This window comes from Lissotriton vulgaris, unplaced genomic scaffold (assembly GCF_964263255.1).
Source record: "Lissotriton vulgaris unplaced genomic scaffold, aLisVul1.2 SCAFFOLD_1271, whole genome shotgun sequence".
Classification (NCBI taxonomy): Eukaryota; Metazoa; Chordata; class Amphibia; order Caudata; family Salamandridae; genus Lissotriton; species Lissotriton vulgaris.
This window is the reverse complement of record NW_028247961.1, coordinates 365,230-382,921: the sequence shown is the minus strand read 5'-3', so window position 1 is coordinate 382,921 and position 17,692 is coordinate 365,230. Positions and strand designations below refer to the sequence as shown.

Sequence of the window (17,692 nt, the reverse complement as noted above, 5' to 3'; positions counted from 1 at the left end):
GGGCCCAGTCACGCTTGATCTTCTTCAGCACTCTGGGCAGAAGTGGTATAGGCGGAATGGCGTACAACAGACCGCAACTCCACTTGCGACAAAAAGCGTCTCCGAGCGAGTGCCGCCTTGGAAATTCCAACGCGCAGAACTGATGACATTGCGTGTTATCTTCGGTGGCGAATAGATCTAACCAAGGCTCTGCCCACTGCAGAAAGAGGCCTTGCGCCACGTCCGAGTTCAGATGCCATTCGTGATCCATCATGCACCGTCGGCTGAGTTCGTCTGCCCTGGCGTTCAGAGAACCTGCCAGGTGTTGAACCACCAGGGTCACGCCCTGATGTTCCAGCCACTGCCAGAGGCGGAGAGCCTCCTGGCAGAGGGTCCACGACCCCACCCCGCCCTGTTTGTTGGAGTACCACATGCGGTGGTGTTGTCCGTGAACACCTGCACTACAACCCCCTGACAGAGGGGAGGAATGCCTTCAGTGCTAGACGAATTGCCCGCAGCTCTAAAAGGTTGATATGGAGCCGGGACTCCGCCGGAGACCAGAGGCCTCTGATCTCCGCCTCCCCCATGTGGCCACCCCAGCCCTGGAGGGACGCGTCCGTCACAACTACGTGCTCCGGCTGGCTAAGGGAGAGGGACTTGCCACTGACCCAATCGTGGTCCGTGAGCCACCACTGCAGCTGTCTCGCAGTGCCCTCTGAGATCAGGACATGGTCGGACAGGTTGCCCTGATGCTCGGCCCACTGAAACTTCAGGTCCCACTGCAGAGCCCGCATCCGCCACCGGGCGTGATGCACCAGAAGGCTACAGGAGGCCATCAGCCCCAGAAGCTGCAGCGTCAACCTGACCGAGACTCGGGATAAAGGCTGAAAGATCGGAATCAGAGCCTGAATATCCCAAACCCGCTGTTTGGGAGGATAAACCCGAAACTGTGCCGAGTCGAGAACTGCTCCGATGAAGAGGAGCTTCTGAGAGGGGCACAGGTTTGACTTCGGCACATTGATGGAGAACCCCAGCTGGTGCAGGAGGTCTGCCGTCGTCTGGAGGTGGCTGACGACTGTCTGGGGCGAGCCCGCCTTCAACAACCAGTCGTCGAGGTAGGGGAAGACTGAAACCCCTAACCTGCGCAGATGAGCTGCGACCACCGCCATCACCTTCGTGAACACCCGTGGGGCGCTGGTAAGGCCGAAGGGGAGCACGGTAAACTGAAAGTGCTCGTGGCCTACCGCGAACCGCAGGTAGCGCCGGTGCGCCGGCAGGACGGGGATGTGAAAATATGCGTCCTGCAAGTCCAACGCTACTATCCAGTCTCCTGGGTCTAGGGCAGCCAAGACCTGAGCCAGTGTCAGCATTTTGAACTTCTCCTTCCGGAGGAAGCCGTTGACGTTCCGTAGGTCCAAGATAGGGCGTAGGCCCCCTTTGCCCTTCTTGGCTACCAGAAAGTAGTGGGAGTAGCAACCACACCCTACTTCTTGCCCAGGAACGCGCTCGATGGCCCCCTTGGCCAAGAGGGCCGTAACTTCCTCCTGCAGAAGTCGCAAGTGATCCCCCGAAACGTGGTGGTATTGCGGTGGCATGGCTGGAGGGGTCGTCTCGAAGGGGAGGGAGTAGCTCCTTCGGACGATTTGCAACACCCACCTGTCCGAAGTGACAGTGCGCCAGCGGAAGTGGTAATGGTGAACCCTACTCCCCACTGGCGTCACATGGGCCTGAAAGCACGGACTAGGAGGCTTTAGAGGCAGATGCTGCAGGGGAAGGTGTGGACTGGCCTCGTCGTTGTCCCCGACCGCCTCCACGGCGGTTTCCACGGCCGCCACCGTGTTGGAAATTCGTCTGCGGTGTGTGGCTGTCAGCAGATGTGGGGGCGCCCCTTCCTTGGCCACGAAAGGAGCGAAAGGCACCTGTTTGCTGGCGCGGGGCCGAGAGGCCCAAGGACTTGGCCGTAGCCCTGGAGTCCTTAATGCGCTCAAGCGCATCGTCTGCCTTGTCGCCAAAAAGGCGACGGCCATCGAACGGCATGTCCATGAGAGCATTCTGGACATCAGCCGAAAAGCTGGCGGACCTCAACCAGGCGTAGCGACAAATCGCCACCGTCGTTGCCATCGCTCTGCCCAGTGAGCCGGTTGTGTCCAGCCCACACCGGATAGAATAACATGCTGCATCCCGACCCTCCACTAGGGCTTGGCCGAGTTTAGCCCTGACCTCCAAAGGGCAATCTGGCAGCACGGCCGCCACCGTATCCCACAGAGAGTGGGTGTAGCGGCCCAAGAGGCACACGGTGTTGGAAGACCGCAGTCCCAAACTCAGGGAGGAGAATACCTTCTTCCCGTATTGCTCGTACCTCTGTGATTCCCTATCGGGCGGAGCCGTCGGGAATCCGGACTGGGAGTTGGAGGCCTGGATGACCAGGCTCTCGGGGGTGGGATGGGTGGACAGGAAACATGGGTCGCCCGGAGCCGGGCGGTGGCGTCTGGCCACGTTCCTATCTACAGGCGGACCTGTAGCGGGCCTGGACCAAGTGCCCAAAAGAACATCTGACAAGGCCTCATTAAACGGCAGCAGAGGCTCAGCCAAGCTTGACTGCGGTTTAAGGACCTCCGTGAGGAGGTTAGTCCTCCGGCGACGACCCGGATCCGGAAACACCCGCTGGCGTCGGGCCGAAGCACCCGCCGGCGTCGGGGCCGAAGCACCCGACCCGCTGGGGCCCCCAGACGGGTCCGCTGTGCCCGAAGGCGCCGCGGAGCCCGTCGGAGGAGAGAGCGACCTCATGGCCATGAGGAAGCGCTCGATCTCCTCCGGCGTCGCGTCCTGCCTAGGGACCGGAGGGTGTGAAGCAGGCCGCGACGCCCGCGACTCCGACGGAGTGGGCGGTGTCACCCGAACCCCCCACCGCGTCACGCGAGCGTCGGGGTAGTCAGAAGAGCGATGACGTCTCTTCCACTTCTTATGCGTACCTGACGACTTCGAGCCGGATGGCCGATGTCGACTCCCGGAGCTATGGTGGCTCCGACCCCGCGACCGGTCCCTCGACCTCCGTCCGGACCGGGACCTCTCGCGGAGCGGGGCCGACTGCCGAAGCTCGAGCCGCTTGCGGGACCGCTCCCGCCTAGCTTTCGACGTCAGGGCTCGGCAGTCGGGGCAGGCCTTGTCGTCGTGGTCGAAGCTGAGACAGTGAAGGCACCGGCGGTGAGGGTCGGTAACCGACATCAGTCGGTCGCAGTCCTCACAGGGCTTAAATCCAGGCATCCCTACCGGCACCATTCGGAGTCGAAGGACTTCGAAAATAGATCAAAAAGGATCGAAAAAGTTAGTCAAAAATTGACTATGGGTACCACTTTTTCCAGATCTGCGCTGCTGGCGCGGAAAAAAGAAGTACTGACGTCAGTGCGGGAGGGCGGCGTCTAAGTACTCCGGCGACATCATCCCGGCACCAACGACGGACGCGGAGCCGCAGACGACGCCTACCGACGCGCAAGGGTACTGCTACGCAAACGTTTCCGGATCCAGACTGACGCCTGGGGATATTCTAAGGTAAGGAATCTAATACTAACCTGTTTCTTTCAGACATGAATATTCATATCAATATGAAATGTTTGATACCAAACGTCTCTATTCTCAAGGAACCCATATAGCTGGGGAACTCGTTTTTACCAGTGTGCAGCACATGTTCTTAAAATGGCTTCCCTAGTCACTTGTACTGGTAGTAATTGAACTGGGCAGCACAGGCACATACATGCTCATGCAGTTATGCCATGCATGTAGAATAGTGTGCCCTTCCTTATGGCTGTAATGCTTGTTGTTGGGGTTGGGTTTCCTATACTGCAGGTAGTGTTTGCAGGCATGGCAGACAGGGAAATGTTTCATGTCATGTTTTCACTTTTGTCTGCACCTAGACATGCAGCCTGCAAGGACAGCAGAGGTACCATTTACTAGGGACTTACAGGGGGTACTAAAGGTATTGCAAATTGGGGTGCCATTGGACTATTTTGGGAAAGAGATGTGGCACTGGGGACTTAGTCAGCAGGAAGGTAGTGCACTTCCAGTCAAATTCACATCCAAAACCAGGCAAAAAGTGGTGATGACCATGTCAAAAAGGGGCACTTTCCTTCAAACAACATATATGAATTTCTATAATAAATTCCCAAATTCAGTCCAGGCTAGACTATGCAATTTCTTTCTATCTGGTTTCCCCAGTAAAGACTTGCCATCATCTCCATCCACTGCAAAATGCTGCTGCCTGCGAAAGGTGACAATGCATCGCTCCCCGCTCTTCATGTTCAGCTCAAATTGATGAGTTTTCTGAAGTTGTTGAAGACCTGTTTGTTTAATCAATAACATTTTAACCTCTTTCAAATATTTCCTTTCTATTTTTGGTTTAATTTTATAGTCAGTTGTTGCGTTTTAGCCAGCGTCTCATCAAACAAGTGCTTTATAAAATAAATATTACATTACAGGCCTTATTTTGTCTTAGTGGCTGACTTATGATGACACACTTGTGCCTGGACAGGGTGGAAGGCTGGTGCTTTCGGAAGCCTCTCCTCACTGGTAAAACTGATCACGGATTGCACACTCTTCAGATGTTCTACTATTCCTTCACCATGGCCAATCCTTCCTTACGTGGGCATGCTGATGCTGTATGCACAGAGCTTCCTCCAATGAATGGGCGGAGCCTCATTACAGTTTCACTAACTTGCATAGTGGCCCCTTCCCTGACAAATGACCTCTTGGGACATTTGGTTCACTAACAGGATCGCTTACACTCTGTGCCCCTTTGGCACGCAGCAAAATGCATGCAGATATATTCAAATGCTGACCAAGCTTATCAGGGAGAAGGACCCAGCTGTACAATGTTCATCACACATGTACTTGCTAGTACACAGATTCCAATACAGTTTCCAGAGCTCAGATCTCCTTCAATACTTGTACTAACAGTGGCATACACGGGAATGCAACAATTTATTTATTTATTTCGAGTTTTGTATAGCGCGTAGTTACCCTAGAGCATTCCAGCGCTTGTTCCAGAGCAACAGAAAGGTAGCAGTCAAGCGTATTCAGAGGCATCAGTTAGGGAAGAGGTGCGTTTTAAGGAGTTTGCGAAACCGGAGAAGACAAGTCTCTGAGCGCAGACTCAGTGGGAGTGCGTTCCAAAGAATCGCTGTGTTCACTGAGAATCTTCTCCCCCCCGTACGTGCCTTTTTAACTTTAGGAATTTTGAGCAAATGTTTCTGATCTGAGCGCAAAGCTCTAGGCCTTGTAGGGCACAACTAAGTTCTTCAGGATAGGAGGTCCCTTGTCCTGAAGAATTTTATGCGCAATGCAAAGGGACTTAAATTTGACCCTTTCGCGCACCGGGAGCCAATGCAACACCTTCAATGCGGGTTTAGCGGACCGCGTCATTGAGGTACTCTTAAGGAGCCGTGCTGCAGCGTTTTGAATCTGTTGGAGTTTGTTGAACGTTGCTTCAGGGGTACCGAGAAAGATAGCATTACTATAATCTAATCTTGATACGATCAGCCCCTGAATAAGCAGCTTTCTGGATAGCGGTGGAAGGAGGGGCAGAACTTTCCGAGCTGAGCGGAGAAGACCAAAGCAGACTCCCGCCATTTATTTCGCTTGGGTCCTGAAAGAGAGATCTTGTTCCAGCCAGACCCCAAGACTCTTAATCTCCTCCTTTGGACTCGGGAGCTCGCCCAAACAACTGGGCCAGATAGGCGGAGGGAATGAGGGTCCTTTGTGTCCTAAAAGCATTATTTCGGTCTTTGAGCCATTCAGCTTCAATGCCGATTCACACATCCAAGTATTGACTTTGGACATGCAGGAGTGCAGCATGACTGGACTTTTAGCAAGCTGGGATAAGGCGACCACCAGCTGAGTATCATCAGCGTAGCTCACGATTTTGATACCAAATGGGGCGACCACATCCTCCAGGGGGGCCATATACACATTAAACAATGTGGGGCTTAGGGATGAGCCCTGTGGCACACCACAATGGAGGGGGATTGACGCTGATAGTGCGCTGCCTTCCCATACCTGGTAAGTCCGGTCGCTAAGGAATGACGTAAGCCATTTCAAAGCAGTCCCTGTCACTCCTACATCTGACAGCCGTTGAATTAGCACTTGGTGATTAACAGTGTCGAAAGCCGCACTGAGATCCAGGAGGATCACTGCCACTGATCCTCCCGAATCCAAGATGCTTCTGGCTTCCACAACGACTGCCAGAAGAGCAGTGTCGGTGCCCTGACCCGGCCAAAAGCCTGTTTGCGAATTACGCAACAGGCCATTGAACTCAAGAAAGTGTGATAGATGGTGGTTCACCAACCTTTCCGCGAGTCCAGGAAGCAGAGAAATAGGCCTGAAATTCGCCAGATCTGATGGATCTAGGTGAGGCTTTTTCAGGAGTGCTTTCACAACTGCTCCCTTCCAGCTCGGTGGCACCAGACCCCGTGCAAAGGATGCGTTGATTAAATCGGTAACAGGGGTGGCAATAGTGGTTCCTATCTGTTTCAGGATCCTCATAGGGACCGGGTCGCTGGGGGAGCTATATAAAGACCACTGGCAAATAACTAGAACAGAGGTACTTTTTCCTCCTAGTCGCCAATGAGAGGATCCTCCTCCACTCAAAGTTGTAGATAAATTAGGATTTTTTTTTAATTCTCATGGACCAAGGCAAGCTGTTCCCAACAGAACCACAATAGCATTACTACCAAACCAAGACCCTCTGCATTCCACTCCAGAAATGTTTCTAACGGAAAGCTAGGATGCTAAGAACAGGTTTAAATGTACACACCAAGACACATTATAAGAAGGGGGGATCATGTGGTTCACCAATGAAAATGTTCTAGTTTCAACAGACAAGAGGAAAGTCTGAGAAGTGACAACACATATGGCCTGTTGGTTTATTGGTTGAAGCATAGTGAGAGGCACGAATTGCTATTATATTCGTACGTCAACTTTATGACCTTTTCATTACAGTTCCACACAATCCAACACAGAGACAATGATTAACCTGTTAAATCATCAGTTACAAAGTGGCAGATACAGACTGTGGGAGCCTTTTGTATTTTGATATTTAAAACAACAAAAACATTAAAAAAAAAACACATACTTACCAATATTACTGCTTTTTTAAATTCTCCAATTTGGCTATTAACCTCTGCATTTTTGGTTATCATGTTACATTTTGCTATCAAATGCTGCCACGTGCGCCAAGTCCCATTTTTATTCTTCAACTTTCCGGAGAAGCTTTTAAATCTGAAAATAGGGCAAGGTAAGATTAGTTAAAATCTATTTGATTTCAATGCTTTAGCCAGTGCATACAAAAGGTATTTTAAACCATTGTGAAAGTTCATAAATACTCAAATCTTACCTGTAGGCTCAGGTGGTGCAGCAAAAGGAGCAAAAAGATGGCAATACGCATGCCAAAACCATAATTCCACAAAAGTTTGAAATTAGGCATAACCTGAATCATACATAAACGAGCTCATCCTGAGCATGCGCTAACCCTAAAATCTGGAGCCAACAGCAATGGGGGCCTGATGTGAAAAGATTACATTAGTAAAAAATGGCTGCAAATTACTTACTAAACTTTTTGCTGATGGAATCTTATTTTGGGAACAGACCTACTTAGATATAGGTTGGTTCTCCAAATACTGAATCACAGGGGGTCGCAGTACAACATACCTGATTAATATTCATTAGATAAGTCGTAATTTGCGACCCCATGTGATTCGCTACAATCACAGTTTGGGCCTTCAAGAGTCAGTAGACGACCAGGTATGTGAATGTGTGACACTTTTTTAAGGCAAACCGTTTTCTTTAGAGTAGTGGTTTTTAACCTTTTGTCTTACATGGACCCCCCCTCTTAGTCGCGACTGGAACACAGGGACCCCCTCCCCCTCAATCATTACTTGAATCCAGGCACCCCCACAGAGTCATTACTGGAAGCTAGGAACACAGCCTAAGCATTTTCGAAGATTGAAACTGCAAAACATTACACACAAAAATGCAGAAACAAGCATTCATCAAACAAATACAAAATGATAAAATATTTTATTTCATTCACAAATATAAAACAAGCACTGGCGTTGCCAATAGGTCTCGCAGTAGGAAAGTTGGAGCTATTACAATTGCAAATAACAATGCCTTTTATTTTTGTTTTCATTTTAAAAACATAAAGGGCTTTGTCATTTACAAAACCAATAGCTCCAACTTTCCTACTGCGAGACCTATTGTGCACTGCACAGTGTGGGTGAAAGTGGCACTGCGTGTGTGTGTGAGTGGCTTTGAGTGAGTTGCGTTGCGTGGGTGAGTGGCGTTGCATGTGTGAGTGTTGTTGCGTGTGTGAGTGGCGTTGCGTGTGTGAGTTGCGTTGCGTGGGTGAGAGTGGCGTTGCGTGTGTGAGAGTGGGCTGGCGTGGGTGTGAGTGGCGTTGTGTGTCTGAAAGTGGCACTGCGTGGGTGTGAGTGGATTTGCATGGATGAGTGGCATTGCGTGGGTAAGTGGCATTGCGTGGGTGAGTGGCGTTGCGTGGGTGAGTGGCGTTGCGTGGGTGAGTGGCGTTGCGTGGGCGAGTGGCGTTGCGTGGGCGAGTGGCGTTGCGTGGGCGAGTGGTGTTGCGTGGGCGAGTGGCGTTGCGTGGGCGAGTGGCGTTGAGTGGCATTGCGTGGGCGAGTGGCGTTGCGTGTGCGAGTGGCGTTGCGTGCGCAAGTGGCGTTGCGTGGGCGAGTGGCGTTGCGTGGGTGAGTGGCGTTGCGTGGGTGAGTGGCGTTGCGTGGGTGTGCGTGGGTGAGTGGCCGGAAAAGAGCCGAGACTATAAGACTATTGTGTAAACCTAAATATCGTGCCTTTAATCATTGCCCGATTTTTCTGTAACACCTCAAATAACGTGCTATGATTATGGAACCTCTTGAGTGCCAGAGACTGGCAGCATCGCAGTAGTACTTCTGTCTCAAGGAAACAGAAGTCTGGCCTTTTGGAGCGCACTGAGCAAGGCAAGCAGGGAAAACAAGTTAAACGAGGTCTGGCAGGGAACAGATGGCCTGGGCGTGAAGCAGGGGGCGGGGCAGCGCTGGGCAAGCCTGTGGGAGGGTGATTGATTACTTTGATGTGGGGAGGGAGGAGAGCCTTTTGCGAGCCTGCTGCCGATGCACGTGCATGTTTAATCACGTGGTTCACGTGAACTGCATGAAAACCGCGGGGCTGAAAGCCCGTGGTTTGAAGAAGATTTTCGCCACTTGAATTCTCGCTCCGCTCGATGCGCTTGCGCACATCGATAGGTCGCGAGACCTAAAAAATGGATATTTTAATAGGTTAGGTTGGAGCTTTTCGAAATGGCATTGAAGCTACTCATCATCCATACTAAGGGGCTTATTAGGATGGTGGGCGGATTGCCCCCGCCAGGCTGGCGGTAGCCACCGCCGGCCTGGCGGGAGCAATCCGCCCGCCATCCGCACCTAAATTCCCCCCCCCCGTCATATTAGTATGGCGGGGGGACCGCGGCGGACGGAAAGACCGTCCACCTCTTTTTCGCCTCGGTCGCCTTGCGGCCGGGGTGGAAAATGATTAATATGGTGGTGGTGTCTATTAGACACCAAATGATGTGGAGATTGGTGCACAGCCTTGATTATTTAATCCAAATTTCGTTTGAAGTTCAAATAGTTATGGGTGCTACGCGGGTAACGCCTCCTATCCTGGACGTCTGAATTCAAACAGATACATGTGCTTCTAATGGTACATTAGTTTCATCCCCTTTTGCACAACTTCTGGTTCCTACAGATGGGACTCCACAAATGACATTTACTACTTCTTTTTTTGCAATTGAATCTTTATTTATTCTTCTTGTTCATTGTTATGAGATTGTATTCATGAAATTATTTCATCATTTCATTGTGATTCTTCACATAAACAAGGCATCTATCTTTGACTCCTATGCATTTCGGGCACAGAGCCCTTCCTCAGGGAGCATCGCTGTAAATCAAAAAATACCTTCATACCTAAGTGGTCTACATTGCAATGTAATATATAACAGTCATCATGTGCTTACTTTCCATGTGAACCAAACGGGAATAGTGCAATTGATGGACCAGTGATCAATAACCAGGTGCTGTAAAAAATGTGTGCTTACAATCAATGCCATATGTATACTGTGCTCTTTTACCGATCTACCGTGCTGTCTATCCAAGCCACTCTGCTGTGAAAAAACCATGCTGAAAAACACTTACATGTCAGCTCTCCGATATATAAAAGCTCTTCAAAATATGAAAAACCCCGTTTCTACGATGAAGCAAACACGAGCTCGCATTAGTATTCAACATTAAAAATGTATCTTAACGTCACGGCTAATTAAAATAACTGATGTCTACAGTTACTCAAGACAAGTCGCGTCTCTTCGCACTCTGCAAAATGTAACCCGGCTGTATGTGCTTCACGTTCACCATTACGGGTTTGTAGCACTTCCGTATTCTTGGCTCCGGAGTACCGCGATTGGGCGCCCTTGAATGGTCACTTGACGAGAAAACTAAAAAACAGACTATCTCTGGGCGTGAAAGTTGCCGATTGTAATACCCATAAATCTTGATTAGAAAATACTGTACGAATGTACCAATTTAGTAAAAAGCGGTGCAAACTGGTGACGATTTTCACTATTACATTCAACAATTGTATTTATGTATACTTTACTTATATGTTAATATTTAATTGTCTAAGCAGTCACGAACCCCCTGAGTAGGCTTCTTGGACCCAGGGATCCCTGGACCACAGGTTAAGAAACACTGCCTTAGAGGACTGTTTTTGAAAAGAACTTTACTGAGAATTGGAAGTGCTCCCGAAGTAATATTCCTATTCACCTTGTAACTTTTTTCAACATCCACATAGGGGAATGAATCCAGAGGGGAACCCTACCCCTTTGTGAATAAGTTATCACCCAAACTTAGAAGTCGAATTCCGGTCACAAATCCTTGATAAATCAGTGTTCGAATCGCAGACTGGAAGATACGCCCATAGCAAGTCCCTTTCAAATAGTGATTGAATATACTTTATTGTTTACATTTGTAATATTCATAACAATAAAAACAAGTAAAGAAAGATTACAAAGTCCCCTATGGTGCTAAGTGTAAATAAAAATCACAAACTCACCTACAGTACTATATAAATATATAAAATATTCGTCTCCATCCTACATAAAATCCTGAAAAATATATATAAATAGGTAAAATCAAATGGCAGGTCGAGAGTCGAAAGAAAAAAGGGACCACAAATAGAATTTTAAAATACATATAAAGTTCAACTACAAAGATCTAAATGGTCACAGCTCTGGCTTCCTAGTTACAATCATCTGCAGATTTAAGTATGTTGTAGCCTATGTCTACAAATCTAGTCAATTTCCAAAGGCCATTCGTTTGGAAAGAGAAGCAGGCCCTAGTGTCTTCTGTTTTGGTTTGAGAAGAGAATTTCTTGAAAGTTGGCAGATACTATTTTCTGCGCATAGCTTTCAAACCAGATCAGGGACTTAAAATGTTCTCTAAAGTTCTGTTAAATTTGTTACAAAACCCACAAGTGGAAGTATTCAAAGTGCCCTCTAACTGTTTCAGGGAGTTATAAAGTAGTAAAAACCTTAACATTTTGTATTTTGTTGCAGCTTCCAAGTATGAGTCAATATACAGTTGCCTAGGCAGTAGGTAAGATTACAGGAGGCATCCCGCCTGTTTGTTGCCTAGGTGCATTCATCAAATCCCTCCTTTAGATTGACTCAGCATATCTTTTTAACGACATATTTATGGTTAGATTTTTTCTATTTTATCGTTAACTACTTAAAAACTTTTTCGGGTGTTAAAAGGAATAAGTACAGATTCCAGAGTAGCTTGTAAAATATAACATAATTAGGGCTCACAGTTTTATGGTATTTTTTTTTTTTTACATTTCCATCTGTATTTATCCATATTTATTTTTTGTCAACTTTATCAGTATTTATCCATATTTATTATAGGTTTTGTGAAAAAAATAAGACTGAAAATGGTATATTTCCATGTTTATTTGACCAATAAATATGCAGTCATGCTTGAATGCCTGTCAGGATTTCAGTGATATGAACACCCGCAGAAGATAAGTCAATGCACTTATATGAAAATATGCACATTTCCGTATCAGCCTTGTGCATAACTACTGCTGTTCAAGGCTCTTTACTGAAATTCTTTTTCTAATCCCATTACCTATCAATCGGCACAGCTATTGGCCTGGCTGTTGGTACAGCGGGATTTTTGATCTCTTATCTGATTGTTATAGATCTAGATCCCCACTCCGGTCGACTGAACCTTTGTTGCCTGTCGTAGAGTAAAAAAAGCAATCCACTACTAGGTTAATCAGTTTAGACTTTACACAACTCTGAAGAATCACTTACCACAAATAAGTTTTAAAGTTTTATTATAAAGCCAAAGATAACTGGAGATACAAACATCTCAATATCAGGGTTAAAAGATATACTGGCATCAATACAAACATGAATTCTCTAAATGCTCTTAGACGACAGAAGAATATCACCAAGACTAATTCAAAGATCAGCAGGTTTGCAAGAATAGACACAAGTTGTAACTTGAGCGTCATTTACAAAAGGAAGAAAAATCCAGGTTAGACTGTCTCTACACTAGTCTAAGTGACATCCCAACTTAGCAAGATCTTAACCTAAAAAGGTGTCAGACGTGGTGACTTCCAAAGAAGATCACTCACTTTCCCTTAGCCTTTGTTGTAAATCTGTGCACCGCAGTTATGCTCTATCTGCCTACCCATCCGCTCTCTTAGGTTCCTCAGGCCATCTGCTCTCTCTCCACCCAGGGGTGCTGTCCCTAATACAAAATCACAATTACAGTTGAAACGCCCCTCAGAGACGCCCCTCACTTACACCCCTCACGTGGTGTTGGTTCTGGCTTTTTCCATGCTGATACTCCTCTGGGTTTCTCGTTAGCGTTGACCTTGCTTCTCAGGCTCTTCTCGGCACGCCGGTACCCCCCAGGAAATTCCTGAAGCCTCCTCCAGGCCTATGCCTGTCTCCCCGAACAGAGCTCTATTCATCACTCTCTTGATTGGAACCCCCTCGCACCTGCAAACAGACACCCATGAAGTGGGCCCCAAATTCCGGCCTCCAACTTATCTCTTAAGTCGTAAAACTTCGAGCCTGGTCCACAATTTATGCTTAACAAGACCTGAATTTTAACTAGCACATGCAGATCAAAGAAACGACTATCTTTCCAGGCCTACTAAATTACATGAAATGGGCCTGTGCACTCTATGAACCTTTATTTATCCGCCTAAAACAGTATTCTAGCTTATTACACTCTGATTATAGGAAAACACTTCTATAAAACATATATTCAGTCTATGACCGATAATACTTTGGATTATAATAGCATTAATCCATTTATGTGGAAATGTAAAGGCACGTTTTCGTTTTAATGCACTGCCATGAGACCTGCACATTTCTACGTTTAGCAGCATTACATTCCTTTCTGCAACAGCCACATAACATGGAATCTAATAGCATTCTATCATTTCTAAACATCACTACATTAGTTTTCACACCCAGATATATTCTATATTGATTAAACACTCGTGAGTATATGCATTCTACATTGTTGACACTCTAATTTGTTCCTTTAACTAAACTTGTGCAACGTGCGTGTAAATATGGTGCACTTCTACATTTTACTCAAATTGCGCTCTCTCAGTTCCCCCCTTTGATGACCTTTAGAGGTCATCACCATCACAACACCATCCCTGAAGGAATGAATTGAATCAAACGGAACTTGTTGCAACACTCCCTCGCTTCATCATTTCTAGAGCCCTCAGACTCCTGTACTGGTTGTCCTGCATCGCAGCTAACCTCTGCGCCTGCTCTCTCATGGATCTTTGCAACCTATTCGACCTATACCATTGATACAGCCTCACTAATCCCCACAGTGTGATTACACAAATCACTATTATGATGATAGGTTTTAGTATGTACCAAATGAAACTCTTCCCTAGGTTGGCAAACCAACCTCCAACTTTACCCATTCCGTGACCCACTTTTTCCCACACATTCACTTTCGACAGATCCTCAATTTCTTGATGGATTTCAGTGATATTATGTATGTATTTCTCAAGAGGTTTTTAATTGTCTGGAATGTAAGTGCAACATTCCTGGACCTTCAAAGCCTTACAGACTCCGCCCTCTTTGGCTAACAGAACGTCTAAGGCAAGTCGGTTCTGGAGAACCATTGCCCTTTTCGATTGCATCTCTCCTTCTACCAGCATTAATGAGCTAGCAGTACTGGCAGATAATCTATCTACAACTGTTGCCAATCTCCTGATCTTGACATCATTCAGTATTAACCCTAAAAGAGGGAACATAGCACCAAATACATCTCCAACTACTTCAGCATCGCTTATATCCCTTCTCCCTCTGGCTTGAGTTTTTCCCTCTATGATTTCTAGATCTTTAGCGTGATATATTTTGGGGAAGACAATTGCTAAATAACATGATCCGTACCAATTATCCGGTAGCTTCACGTATGCATTTCTTCCACATACAAAATATACATTCGGAATTACCTGCATTCCTTTCAAGAAATCCTTTGTATAATATTCTAATTGAAAGGCATGTTCACAACTTACTTCTCCCACAAACACATTCTCATAGTAGGTTTTACCCCTGTATATACATAGTTTCCCTTTTTGTGTTCGATCTAAAGCTATTGGACCGTTACTACCCTTCCTTTTGTGTGACTTTTCCTCCTCGGTCCAATCTGTTTTCCATTGGCCCGAAGCCTTTAGGATCTTCTGCCTTCTGTATCGATCATCCACTTGCCCTACAAACTTTTTCTCAATTTCTGACACTTTACAAGTCAAATTATTTCTTCGGGCATATGAAGTATCTAACGTATTCCAAGGAATGAAAAATTTCCTTAATCGATCCTGACTCTTGTAATAGTCCCATTTATTCATGTGCTTGTAGGCTGGGACCTCTGGTAAAACAGCATCAAAATCTGAAAAATAATACTCAAAGCTATCGCGTCCATAAAATATACTGAGCAACAAGCTACATGTAATTCCATAAGTCAATGGAAGATGATGATATCTGATACCTTCGTCTACAGAGGCTGGCAATTGCATGCAGACATAGCAGTCCTTTGCGTCCATGGAATCAATGTATTCATACAGTAATTTTGCATAGGCATTCGATATGAAATTCCCTTGTGATTCATCTACGTGCAACCTACGAGCTTCTGCTGCTAGTAAAGCTTTATCTTTCTCTGTATTGTCCTCCTTTTTACCAGCAGTATTAGGTTTCAGGGTTACTACAACCTTTGCTTCATTTGTTGCCTTTGCTTCATTTTCATGTCCCACTATATATGATACAGTAACTACTAAAGCTATAAGAAAAATTACTCCCACTAAAAGTGTGCCTACTATGCATTTTGCTTTGCGGTTCGGGTTGCCGGCCTCCATGATCTCAAGACAGTGTAGTTCTAATTTCCTGTTACGGCACAAAGTCTCTTTCTTTGCTCCTTCAACAATGCTTTCTTTGTTTATTCAGTCTTTTCGAACCACACCTGGAAGCTGACAATCCTTCTTGCGAAATCAGTCCTTTGAATTATAGCAACAGACAACCCTAGCCCTTCTCCGTCCACTAAATGGAAGAGTCCCTAAATTTCTTCTTCTTCCACTTGGCGCTAGGTTATCTTCTCAATCTTGTTTATTTACAAAGTCCTTTAGGTGTCTACTATCATGCGTGTTCCAGCAGCTCTAATCACGTATTCTAACAATTCTAAGCGAAGAATGATCTCCTCGAGTGCTGGTACCGTTGAACCAAAAGTTGGAAATTCTACTCTGTTTAAAACCAGTTCTCTTATTCTGCTCAGATATGGAGGATTAGGGACAGTGAGTGTCAGCAACCCTTCGGTTTCAACTCCAGGTACCAACAACGCCACTTCCAAAGTTATGATTGGGTCAGTACTGGTCACTGTCACTTCCCTCACCCTCCCGGATCTCTGTGCACACGACATCTGCTGCAAGGTAGGTCCACTCAGGAGTGGCGTATCTTCTGCAGGGTACGCGCATCCTCCTTGATCTTCTTGGACCCTCCTGTTCTTGATTCTGTGCACTTTCGTCCAGATCTGAGTCTTCGGTTATAGGAACAAGGGTTCTTCCGGGAGTTGGCTTCAAGCTCGGCCTCTTCTTCCTTTCAGGCCAACTAGCTTCTCCACGCCTTGTTCTCCTATTTCTTGTTCTCACACTCAATTCTTGGTCACTTGTGGCTTGATCAGTGTCTGAGTCGTATTCACAGCAACTTTCTCCTTCTGTGGCAACGTCAGTTTCACTGTCGTCCTGTCTTCCTTCCGCTTGATCTGACGCGCTCCCAGCTTCCTCCGACACCCCCACAGCTTGACTGGTCTCCTCTATTGATTCTTCGTCCACAGCTGGATTTTCATCTGTGAGAGGAGCTGTTTCTTCCAGGGGTGCAGGAACTTTTCGAGTATGGGAGGCGTGGATCCAGTTTGGCAGCCCTCCGCATTTGACAGCAGTATTCGTTGTCAGGATTATCTGATAGGGGCCTCTTCAGCGCACATCTAGGCAATTCTTCCGGACATGTTTCTTCACCACCACCCAATCACCAGGGCACAGATCGTGGCATAGGTCTCTGGAAGATGGAATTTCAGCCGTCTGCACCTGAAGAGACACAGAATGAATGACATCAGAAAGTCCCTTGCAATAATCCAGGATTAGATCATCTGTGATATTCAACAAAGCTGCAGTTGGGACAGATGGAAGCCTCATTGCCCTCCCCATTAGAACCTCGTGTGGGGAGAGACCTGTTCTCCTGTGCTACGTATACTCATGAGTACCAATGGCAGGGCATCAGGCCAGCTTAAGGATGTCGATGAACACACCTTGGCCACTCGGGATTTTATCGTCCCATTAATCTGCTCCACAATTCCCGAAGCCTCTGGTCGATAGCTACAGTGCAACTTCTGATCAATATTCAATGCAGAGCAAAGCATCTTCACTGTTGAAATGTGTCCCTCTATCTGATTCCAAAGAGGTCGGCACCCCGGAGCACGGTATTAACTCTCTAAGCAACAACTTTGCTACTGTGAGTGTGTCGCATCTGCGTGTAGGGTATGCCTCGACCCACCTGGAAAATATACACACAACAACCAGGACATACCTAAGACGGTTGCATTTTGGCATCTCAATAAAGTCTAATTGCATTCTGTTGAAAGGCCCACCAGACCTCCCAATGTGACTCAATGTAAATGGTGTCTTTTTCCCTACGTTCAATTGCTGACATGTTACACACCTCTGGCACACTGCTTCTGCGGCTACTCTAAACTTGGGGTTAAACCAAGTCTGCCTAAATACCCGCAGCATGGCATCTCTTCCTAAATGTACTGGACCGTGTATCTGACGTGCCATTGGACTCACTAATTGATTTGGTAATACTGCCCTTCCATCTGCTGAAATCCACAAATCCATTTCACTTTTTACACAACCTGCAGTTTCCCATGTCTTTTTCTCAAGATCTGATGCGTTCTCTTGCATGCCTTTTAAATCATCCCAAGTATCTACTGTTTCTAGCATCATGTTTAACTCTGTCTTTTCCTGTGTCCCACCCACTTCCACTTCCGTGAAAGAGTATCCTTGCTCCGCGCAGTAGCGCGCAACC

At 46.9% G+C, this 17,692-nt stretch overlaps 1 protein-coding gene across 1 annotated transcript in view; it reads right to left on the bottom strand.

The window, feature by feature from the left end:
- The window catches only part of LOC147664962 (uncharacterized), a gene marked incomplete at its 5' end in the record, with an annotated part of 393,701 nt that overhangs the window by 19,335 nt on the left and 356,674 nt on the right, over window positions 1-17,692 (bottom strand). Inside the window, one exon of the mRNA XM_086949856.1 lies at window positions 7,107-7,248. Coding sequence (XP_086805982.1) covers window positions 7,107-7,248 — 142 coding nt within the window. The remainder of the gene's footprint in view (window positions 1-7,106; window positions 7,249-17,692) is intronic.